The 11,481-nt window shown below is 47.2% G+C and overlaps 1 protein-coding gene across 1 annotated transcript in view; it reads left to right on the forward strand.

Annotated features, from left to right (window-relative positions):
* Positions 1-11,481, forward strand: part of ADAM19 (ADAM metallopeptidase domain 19) — an 83,797-nt gene that overhangs the window by 68,742 nt on the left and 3,574 nt on the right. The window contains exons 15-22 of the mRNA XM_025435441.3: positions 1,024-1,132; positions 2,412-2,616; positions 3,339-3,416; positions 3,529-3,637; positions 5,117-5,261; positions 5,695-5,779; positions 6,061-6,285; positions 11,235-11,387. Of these exons, the coding sequence (XP_025291226.1) occupies positions 1,024-1,132; positions 2,412-2,616; positions 3,339-3,416; positions 3,529-3,637; positions 5,117-5,261; positions 5,695-5,779; positions 6,061-6,285; positions 11,235-11,387 (1,109 nt within the window). The remainder of the gene's footprint in view (positions 1-1,023; positions 1,133-2,411; positions 2,617-3,338; positions 3,417-3,528; positions 3,638-5,116; positions 5,262-5,694; positions 5,780-6,060; positions 6,286-11,234; positions 11,388-11,481) is intronic.

Consider the following 11,481-nt stretch of genomic DNA (forward strand, 5'->3'; position numbering starts at 1 on the left):
ATGAAATTCAGATGGCCCTAGGCTGTAAGAAAATATTTAACCTCATTCATATTAAGTGGAAGCAAGTGATAACTATTACGAGATAGGATTTCTCATATGTCAGACTGGCAAAGACCGAAAAGTTAATATAATAATACCATAACTATGATGGTAAGAGTGGTGATAATGTAGCGTGGAGAATGTGGGGAAACACAGAGTACAGCCTTTCTGGAAAGCAATTTGAAGATATCAAAATCTATATGAATTTCTCTTTGGACCCCTCTATTCCACAACTTAGGAGTGTATCCTATCCTGGTATTTGTGCACGTATGTGAAGGTAGATTTATAAAGATTTCCACTGCAGCAGTGTTAGTGATAGCAATAGCAACCCATATATCCTTCAGTAGGACGGATTAAATTAATCCTGGTACACCCATGTAGTGGAATACTCTGCAGCTGAATAAAAGAAGGAGGCAACTCTGTGTGTACTGAATAAAAACACCTCCTACAATAAGCCCAAAGTGCAAGATGCAGAACAGTGAATAGAATTACTGCCATTCTTTATTAGATTATCTCTAGAAGAGATACAAGAATTGTATCTAGAAGATAGAGAGATACAATTACCTTTAGAAGATACATTGCTAATTGTGACTGCTTCTTCAGGTTGTGGAGAAGTAGGAACTGGAATGGCTACTTAGAAAAATAAAGACATATTTCATTTCTTTAAAATTTTGTGCATGTATTACCTATTTTACAATCTGAAATAAGACAGAGCTTTTTCCTTACAGAGAAGGTAAACACACAAACCTCTCACAGACATAATACTTCAGTAAGGTATAAAGAACTGGTATATACCCTTTTTCTATGAGCAGGGTTTGATGAGAAGTTGGGGGTACCCAAAAACAGTACAGAAAGAAAAAGCTGAACATTCCTTCCCCCCAAAAATTCTTAATTTTTTACCAAGGGCTAGCTTTGCACTTTGGGGGGCTTCTGAGTTCTACAAAAGTTGGCTAATGTGCTGACAAATGTTTCTTGCTCACCCAGGAGCCCGGCCTGCTCCTGATCTCTGCTTTGAGAAGGTGAATGTGGCCGGGGATACCTTTGGAAACTGTGGGAAAGACATGAATGGGGAACACAAGAAATGCAACATGAGGTAATGACCACAGGGCCAACCCTGTAAGATTAAGGTTGACCGAGCAATTTCTCCTCTGTCCTCACTTCTGCCCAGCTCAGCAGCATGGGCCTTTAAATAAATTGTCAGAGTCAGTCATGAATTTCAGGCCCATTGTGGGACAATGTACAGTCTAAAGAAGTCAAAAGGAGAGCGTGGATGGCAATGCTTCCTAGAAAGCTGGTCAGACTTCTCTTGGGACCTTACAGTCGGGTAGGGAATCAGCTCTCTCGGGTCATTTTTGTGGGATGCTAATTGTACCCTCATCTGAGTAACCTGTCACTCATTTATTCATTCATTTCAACCAACCATTCCCGCAGCCATCCATCTATTCATCCACCCATCCACCCATCTACTATCTGTTGAGAGTTTGCTATGTGCCAAATACTATGCTGAATACATGGAACTTTTCATTACAATACATATAACAAAGCTGTGGAGAAGCCACCCAACTTGGTCTTACTAGATCAAGGTCTTACTTAATAGGTCAGCCTTTCCTTAGTAGGTCCCAAGGTAAGTTACACCTAAGTTGAGATCTGGAGAAATTACCTAGTTGAACAGAATGGGCAATGGTGCGGGTACACAGGAGATGAGTAGAGAGAAACTGGTGGTAGGAGGAGCTGGTAGCAGTTTGTATAGTTAATGCATAATGTGGGGGTGCATTGGGGAGGCAATGGCTGAGAAATGAGCCTGGACAGTTGAGCAAGCACCAGATCATGAAAAGCCTTGAATGCATGACTAGGACAGTTTGGACTTTGGCTTGAGAGGAGTTTGGAAATTAGACTCCAGTGGGGGCAAGACTGGAAGCAGGGAGATCAGTTCTCTGGTGTCCAGGTAAAATAGGATGGCGATGTGATTCAGGGTTAATATACATGAGGGAGGATGGACAGGACTCCAAAATCACTGGAACCCAGGAGTGAGGGAGAATGGGTGAGTTGGGGATGACACCAGGCTTCTGGCTGCAGCATCTGGGTGCATGGGGTTGGATGGAGCATAAGGGGGCAGGTTTCTCAGGTCAGGCAGTTGTCCTTGCAGTAAAGAGGACTTCTCAAGGCCTGTTCTCTGGCCTAGTACTACCTGGGGACAAGGATCTTATTTCCTATCCTTAGTCTAAGTTCACATGAGATCTCTCGTGCTGGGTCCCTAGAGCTCCCCTATCCAAGCCTGCACTCCTAGTCAAGAAAGACTAAAGCTCTTCTGAGCCCTGGCTCTTCCCTTGCCTCTGATTCCACTCCCTTCCCTCCCTCTCTTTCGGGCTCAGAGATGCCAAGTGTGGGAAGATCCAGTGTCAGAGTTCTGAGGCCCGGCCCCTGGAATCCAACGCGGTGCCCATTGACACCACCATCATCTTGAATGGAAGGCAGATCCGATGCCGAGGTACCCATGTCTACCGTGGTCCCGAGGAAGAGGGTGACATGCTGGACCCAGGCCTGGTGATGACCGGGACCAAGTGTGGCTACAACCACGTGAGTCCCTGCCCCACTCAGGGGAGAGGAGAGAGAATAAGAAATGTGAACTCTGGAGGGAAGATGCCCAGGCTCAAATCCCACCTTCCTGGCTTCTCCAAGCCTCAGTGGCTTCCTTTGTAAAGCATGTTAGTAATAGCATGACCCACCCCCTAGAATTGTCGTAAGGATTAAATGAGATAATCCCTGGAAACTGCTTAGAGGGGCTAGCTATTATCACTTCTGTCTTCATTGTGAATTATTATATGATTTAAGAAATGGCCTAGACTCTAGTCCAAAAGCATGGGGGAAATAAGGGCGCCTATCTCAGAGTTAACTGAGAACAAAATTATTAAAAAAAAAAAAAGTGCAGCCTTAGTATAAGACATGGCACAGAGTCGACTGCTATCACCGTCATTATTTTTAAGGTTAATACTTAAATTATTATATATGAATATATAACTAACTAACATATAGCCAACACAGTAATGTAGAATGTAATAACATATTTATTATGTTAAATGTAATGTTTTAATAATATATTTGTTATTTTCTCTATGATCACAAAAATAATACCTGAATGTAGCTAACTATCATCCTGTCCTGGCCTTTTGGCCATAAATAACTGGAAGTGAGTCACATTTTTGAGTCTTCTCTATTCCAAGTGTGAAAACTCCAGCTTCCTGATTGCCAACCAGTGTCCCTGCTGTTGGACTGACACTTTGCTTTCCTCCCCACTGCAGATTTGCTTCGAGGGGCAGTGCAGGAACACCTCGTTCTTCGAAACAGAAGGCTGTGGGAAGAAGTGCAATGGCCATGGGGTGCGTGTGCCCGGGGTCCTGGGGCTCCTCTGCACCGATGCCTGTGAGGGCAGGCCCGTGGGAGGCCGGAGTGCTCTGGGGTGCTGACATCCGTGCCCCTCCCTCCCTCCAGGTCTGCAACAACAACCAGAACTGCCACTGCTTCCAGGGCTGGGCCCCGCCCTTCTGCAACACGCCCGGCCAGGGGGGCAGCATCGACAGTGGACCCATGCCCTCCGACAGTGAGTGCTAGGCTTGCTCGTGGCCTCTGCCCACTTTTGTGAGGGGGGGGGGGCGGGTGGCATGTCGTAGAGAGGGAAAGGGTCAGCCCCATTATCCTGATTTTGTAGATGAGGGAACAACAAGGAGGAACCAAGTGGGAGAGGGGTGAGGCTGACAGGCTGGGGGCGGGTGGCGCTTCTCAGTGTTTTTTCTCTTACCATGTCTACTGAGAGGGTCTGACACTGCTTGGGTGAGAGAGATGAAGAGAGAACACAGGTTATTGAATAATTTCATCCAGTTTTGGACAGTGGGCTGGTGATGGGTCCTTCTCAGCCACACAAAAAGAATCATGAGCCTGGGGCACATTATAATAGTTCAGAATCCCTGGATGAACAAAGCTTAAAATGGAGAAATAGACCTGTGAAAAAATTTAGTTTTTAGTGTAAATTACAGATATTCTAGCCGTTTGGTTCCCAAACTCTTTCTTTTCCTCCCTCCCTTTCTTTCTTTCTTTCTTTCTTTCTTTCTTTCTTTCTTCTTTCTTTCTTTCTTCTTTCTTTTCTTTTCTTTTCTTTCTTTCTTTCTTTTCTTTTCTTTCTTTTCTTTTCTTTTCCTTTCCTTTCCTTTCCTTCCTTTTCCTTTCTTTTCTTTTCTTTCTTTCTTTCTTTCTTTTCTTTTCTTTTCTTTTCTTTTCTTTTCTTTTCTTTCTTCTTTCTTTTCTTTTCTTTTCTTTTCTTTTCTTTTCTTTTCTTTTCTTTTCTTTTCTTTCTTCTTTCTTTCTTTCTTCCTTTCCTTTCCTTTCCTTTCCTTTCCTTTCCTTTCCTTTCCTTTCCTTTCCTTTCCTTTCCTTTCCTTTCCTTTCCTTTCCTTTCCTTTCCTTTCCTTTCCTTTCCTTTCCTTTCCTTTCCTTTCCTTTCCTTTCTTTCCTTTCAATAGCAAAGTACTTGTACTTGAATGAAATCTTTTGGAGAAGAAATCCCAATAGAGAAAACAGATAAAGTAGTGTGTCCCTGGTGTATATCTATTTTGTATGCTTAAAAGTATAATCTATGAGAATGCTGAGGTGGCTTTGCTGAAACCAAATATGAAGTTGTGGGTTACTGGTGAGACTTCTAGTCTTAGAACAGTCTTAGTCTTTCAGCATTTTGGGTTGGTAGCTTTGTGTCCAGAAAAACCATATTCAGGCTAAAAACTAGTGGTAAGTAATAATAAAACTTGAGCTCCTTGCCTCAAAAAGGACTCTTCAATTAAGCAGAAGTGGCTAGAGAAGCTTCATTACAAGGTCTGAACAAAGCAAGTTGACATGACTTGTTTAAGCTAGTATTAGTGGATTCCCAGTGGTACATGTGTGCGTTTCATTATACTTCTTAACTTAAAATAAATAATACATATTAAATGCAATCAAATATCTGAAGAAGAATCAGGAATACAGTGTTTGAACAACACTACTGTGGCCCAAACAGCTTCTAAATTTCTCACTTGGGTTCTATTTCTGGAAGGTGTTGGTCCTATGATAGCTGGAGTGTTCACGGCCGTATTTGTGCTGGCAGTCCTTATGCTGATATACTGCTGCTGTAAACAGAACAACAAACTGGGCCAACTCAAGCCCTTGGCGCTCCCTTCCAAACTGAGGCAACAGTTCAGGTATGATGGGGGTATGATGGGGTGCCATGAAGGACTGGGGTCCACTTGTGGGTCATAAAGCTTTCCGTAAGCAGAACTTGATAACAACAAAACCAAAACAAAACAAAACCTGGTGGCAGTGAGTCTAATGCAGAGAAGGCAAATGAGCGGGCCATGCTGCCATCTTCCCCCCAGTGATTCGTTCCTTTGGATCCTGGGGATGAGTAGTTTCCGAGTCCCCTATTAAATTACACTTGTTCTGGGGTGGACTTTAAATCCCACGTCTTTCTGGGTCTATGCCTGAAGGGAATCAGTGGCTAGCTGGTGACACCCTTGTGTCTGCAGACTTGGCAGAGATTTAGCTGCTTGCTGGTCATGCTGGGCCAGAGGGAACTCAGACCCAGACCCCTTCTGAACTTTCCCCCTCTGCCTTCTCCCCCATCCTTGTTACTAGCTGTCCCTTCAGGGTGTCTCAGAACAGTGGAACTGGCCACGCCAACCCAACGTTTAAGTTGCAGACGCCCCAGGGCAAGCGAAAGGTAAGGGCTTCGCACTATTGAACTTTGTTGCTTTTCTGTTATCCCTCAGAACCCTGCTGGATTTTCCTAGGAGCTTCTGTGGGCCTCTGGGATTGGTAATAAAAGCCACTTTCTTGGCTCGAGAGAGATTCTATTGGTTCTGACTTAAAGATTGCGCCTGACCTCTGGGAACCTGGGGATTTGGCCTCTGTCATCTCAGTGACACACACAAGGACACCTCTGAGTTTTTCAGTATATTGAGGATCCCTGTTTCTCAGGCATTTCTTGTCTTATGCGTATAGGTGACCAACACCCCCGAAACCCCGCGGAAGCCCTCCCAGCCTCCTCCTCGGCCCCCTCCAGACTATCTGCATGGCGGGTCGCCACCTGCACCACTGCCAGCGCACCTCAGCAGAGCTGCTAGGAACTCCCCAGGGGCAGGGCCCCAAGTAGAGAGGAGGGAGTCATCCAGGAGGCCGCCTCCCAGCCGGCCAGTGCCCCCTGCACCAAACTGCATCCTCTCCCAGGTAAGTGGATTCTCGGCAGCCCTGGACCAGGGGCAGTGTTTTTAAGGGCGCCGGCAATGGAGAATGACTGTGCAGATGGAGTTCTGAGTCCAGAGCGGACCACATTCCCTGCATTCTGCTAAATGCAGGGAACGCGCAGAAGGGGAGATGGTGAGCATGGAGAAATTTACTCCCCAGGGAGCCCCCAAACTACAGAGGCTTTCCTTCTTGGTTGACCTATTATATGACAGCCCACTTACCTCCCTCCTGCCCCCAGTGAACTTCTTTCAGTTCCTGTGCTCTTTTTCTCTCCTCGAGGTCTCTGCAAATGCTTTGTCTTCTGCTTGGTACATTCTTCCCTCCTTTTGCAGGGCCAGCTCCTATTCATCCTCAGATCGCTTCCTAGATGCCACTTCCCCCAGAAGCCCTCCCTGACTGCCACACCTGCCTCGGTGCCCCTGTACTTCTCTCATCATAGAACTTATCCCACCAAATTGTTCCTTCCACTGATCAGGAAGTCTTCCTGGGGGAAACTAACTCGAGGGCAGGTCAAGGGGCAGGGGCCCCCGGGAGGTGTGAGCTGCCCCGCCAGCAGCCTGTTCATCTGGCCTGTCTATGCTCTGATGGCTCCCACTGTATCTTCTTGCGGAGTTTCCTGCAGCATAGACAGACATATTTCCCGGGCAGTGGCTAGACATAGTACCTTCCAGAGCCGTCCTGTGTGTTCTGGGTGTGAAGGGTCCTCTGAAGTGGGGCAAAGGACGTGCTTATTTTCCTCCTGGAACTGCTTTTCTTGGGCATGGAGAAGGGCTCTGCTGGGGCCCCAGCTGACCCCATGGGGTTGGCACCAGCTTGGGGAGGGTCCCTGGGACGTGGGGCAATGTCCTGGTGTGGCAGGGCTGAGAGACTTAGGTTTGGTTCTCCAGTGAGGTGGAGTTGCCACTCCCATTTTTCTCATCTGAGGCAAGGGTGGGATGGAGAATGGCCATGCAGGAAGGGGGCAGGGAGGACTAGCAGTGAGACTGGATGGGGGACCAGGGAAAAGAACAAGAGGGCAGAAATGAGGAGAGGGGGCAGAGGGTGTATTAGCCAGCCCGGGAGGCCCTGAGTCCATCTGACCCCCTGACCGGGGGCTTAAACACAGTACTTTCCCACAGTCTGGAGGCTAAAATCCAAGACCAGGGTGTCAGTAGGGTTGGTCTCTTCTGGCTTGCAGATGTGGCCACTTTTCTCCCATGTCTTCTGACAGTGCTTCCTTTGTGCCCCAGTGTCTCTGTGTCCAGATTCGTTCTTCTCATGATGCCCGTCAGACTGAATAAGGACCAACCCTCATGGCTTCATTTTAACTTAATTACCTCATTTAATTCCCCGTCTCCAAATATAGTCACATTCCGAGGTCCTGGGGCTTAGGGCTGCTACATTGGAATCTGTGGGTGGAAGAGCTAGGATCTCAACCTAGGTCTGACTCCAAACCCTCTACCACCCTGTGAGCCAGCTCCTGGTGTAGGCCCTGGGGTCCCCCGAACTGAAGGAGACACAACCCTGTCTTGGGGGGCATTCATAGTCCAGATCTCAGCTCCAGCACTTGCTAGCTCGGTGACTGGACCACCCTGGGGAGGTGGTGAAGCTTTGTAACCCCTTCTATTCTCTACAGATATGTAGGAGCTTCTACTCCCTACTGGGCAGTGGTGAGCAAAGCACATGCCAGCTTTGCATGACAGGGCTCACATCCTGCTGGGCAAGAGACTCTGTTATGTGTAGTTACAGTGGTGATCAGTGCTATGAAGGAGAGGTTCGGGGTTCTCAGAGAGTTATAGGGTGACTTGACCTACTCTGGGAAATCTAGGAAGGCTTCCCTGACATTTAAGCTGAGAGCTAAGGGATGAGTAGGAGTTAGCAGGCTGTAAGGGGTGGGAGAGGAGAGAGTTTTCCTGGTCCAAGGACATGCTGGTAGGGAGCTCCCTGGGGCCCAAGGAGTTATGAGATGAGGCTGGAGAATCAGGAGGGCCTGCATTCCTTGGGAAGGGCACACTGGTGGGGCATGGTGACATGATCCACTTTTCTATTTACGAGGATTGCTCTTTGGGCTCACTTTAGGCAGGAGTGGGAGGGACCCACAGATGCTTCTGGGGCTGTTAATCTCTCATGCTCTGGGTAGGGATTACGTAGGTGTGTTCACTCTGTGATTATTCATCTAGTTGTATATTTGTGATTCACAGTTTTATATGTATATTACACTTCAACTTTTAAAAAAACTGTTTAAAAAAACAGTGTAAGGTTCACTCTAGCAGCAGTGTGACTCACTGATCAGAGGGGCTGACATACCAGTCAGAAGGTTTAAGTGCCACCCAGAGGAGAGATGATGGTAGTCTGGAGCAGGGGGTGGCAGGAGTGCTGGATTGAAGCTGATGGGAGATGTGTAGGAGAAAAAAATAGATGGGGAACAGTTACCGATGCCCCCAGAGTCTGGTCTGTGCAGCTTGACTGATGGAGGTGCCACCCCCCGAGTGAGGAAGGGAGCAGTGGGCCAGAGCGGCGCAGGGACTGTTTCTGCCTCTGGGAAACAGGGCTGGCTGAGGCCCCCAGTAGAGCCCAGCTGGGGCCCTGCAATATTGCCTGTGGCAGGAAGCTGCTCCAGAAGGCCTGGTATTGCTGTGCCGTGCCCATAAGGCTCCTGCCCAGATGCCCACTCTCACCCCCCACCCCCCGATTGCTCATTTTGCACAGCAAGGAGCTAGAGGACATAGCATTTCTCCACAGCAACCTGACATCTGCTCCCAGCTGTTGCTTCCCCCAGAAAGTCTCTGTCCTGGCCTCCAGCAGCCACTGCCATTTGGCAGCTGTCTGGGCTAGAAGGTTATGGGATTGCGTTGTCCTTTGGGGAAGGGATAGAGTTGGAGAGCATGGCTTTCTGGTCACAAGAATCTGTTATTCTTCTGTTCTTTGACCAATAGTTTCTGCTCTCAGTTTTCTGACGGCTGAGAAGCTTCTTTCCAGAAATCCCACTTCTCTAATTTGCTCCTGCCCTCTCTGTATGCTTGCCTTTTGGCCATTGTTAGGCCTGCTAGTGACCTCAGGAAGAGGGACAATCAAGGGCTGCAGGCACTGGAATTCCCAGGGCCCGGAATTGGCTTCTGCCTCACACCTCACCATCTTAGGGATCTGTGAGGGGTGGCATGGGCCATTCTTTGCCCTGTAAAAAAAATAAAGTTATTTTGGTCACAAGAGAAATACATATTTGAAGAATTTTGAGTAGCTCAGAAATTTATTTGTAAAAGACTTTTTATTTATTCATTTGAGAGAAGAGAGAGAACATGAGGTGGAGGGAACAGCAGAAAGAGAGGGAGAAGCAGATTCCTCACTGAGCAGGGAGCCCGACTTGGGGCTGGATCCCAGGACCCCAGGATCATGACCTGAGTCAAAGGCAGACATTTAACCCACCCAGGGCCACCCTCAGAAATTTATTTATTCAGCTAATATATGTTGAGTGTTTACTGTATACTAGGCACTGTTCTGAAAGCTTGAGCTGTGTCAGTGAACCAAACAGACAAGGACCTCTGCCCCTGCTTCTGGTCTTGTGGGGGGTGGAGAGGTAGAAAAGAAGAAATAAGTAAGTTGTACAGTATTTTGGAAGAAGGAAAGTGATATATACCTGCCCCCTTCCAAAAAAAAAGTAGATTGGGATTAAAGGGTCTGAAAGTGCTGAATGCCAGGGTGGGGGGTGTTGTAATTTTAAGTAAGGTGGTCAGGAAAGACCTTATTGAGAAGGTGACAAAACAAATATAAAAGCACAAAGAGGGCACCCCGGTGGCGCAGCGGTTTAGCGCCGCCTGCAGCCCAGGGCATGATCCTGGAGACCCAGATGGAGTCCCACGTTGGGCTCTCTGCGTGGAGCCTGCTTCTCCCTCTGCCTGTGTCTCTGCCTCTCTCACTCTCTCATGAATAAATAAATAAAATCTTTAAAAATAAAATAAAAGCACAAAGAGAAGAATCCCGTTAATGGCACCACCCACAGAAAACGAATACAGAAAATGTGGTTTCTTCTTTAAAAAAAATTTTTTTTTATTTACTCAAATAATACACATATATGCTCTTGTTAAAAAAGTTGAATGCAGGGCTCAAGTTGAATATGGGGCTCCTGGGTGGCTCAGTTAGTTAAGTGTCTGCCTTTAGCTCAACTCATGGTCTCATGAGTCCTGGGATCGAGCCCCATGTCAGGCTTCCTGCTCAGTGGGAAGCTCTCCCTCTCCCCCTGTGTGTGTGTGTGCGTGTGCACATGTGCACGCACACTCTCTTTTCCCAAATAAATAAATATTTTTTTTAAAAGTTGAATGTTCCCCTGGATGACCCCCTCCCCACTCACACCCCATCCCTAACCTCTGTTATCTATTTGGTCCGTATCCTTTCTGACTTTCTTCTGTGCGTTTACATTTATGGAGTGGGGGGTGGGGGTGGGGGTGGGAATAGGAGGGCACACATGTTGACTTACTGTACATAAACCATCCTCCACAACTTGTACGTCAGCTCTCAATGATTCTCAATCATCATTCCACCTGAGCCTGTATACCCCACTTTATTCTTTTAAAATTCCACCTCAATTGTCACTATATTAACTGTACTAACTTGTCTATTGATGGAAATTTTGGTTGTTGGTAATTCCTTTGGCTGTCACAAACAGTGTTGCAAGGAACATCCTTGCAATTTTATTTTTGTGCACGTATGCAAATAGTAGGAGGTAGAATTATCAGATTGGAGAATGACCCATTTCTAATTTTAACAGATAATGCCAACTTGCTCTCCAAAAAAGCTTTTTCCTGAACATGTAAACATGTATACACACAATTTGTTTTTGAATAGGACCCTACAGTATTTCCCTTTGGTCATCTGATTTTGATCATAGTATGTTGGGAGCATTTTCTTTCAAATAGGCCCCTCTGGCCTTTGAGTGAGGTTTGTGGCTTTCTCCCCAGGATTTCTCCAGGCCACGGCCACCGCAGAAAGCACTCCCCGCTAACCCGGTGCCAGGCCGCAAGAGCCTCCCCAGGCCAGGTGGCACCTCCATCCTGCAGCCCACCGCCACCACTCCTCTGCAGCCCCGGCCTCTGGCAGCACCTGTCCCAAAGGTGAGTCCATGGAAGCCATCAGGGTATAAACTAGGGCCAGAGGGCTCCAGGAGGCAAGAATGTGGTTGAGAAAACAGATTCGTGCTTCTTTTTG

This window comes from Canis lupus, chromosome 4 (assembly GCF_003254725.2).
Source record: "Canis lupus dingo isolate Sandy chromosome 4, ASM325472v2, whole genome shotgun sequence".
NCBI lineage: Eukaryota > Metazoa > Chordata > Mammalia > Carnivora > Canidae > Canis > Canis lupus.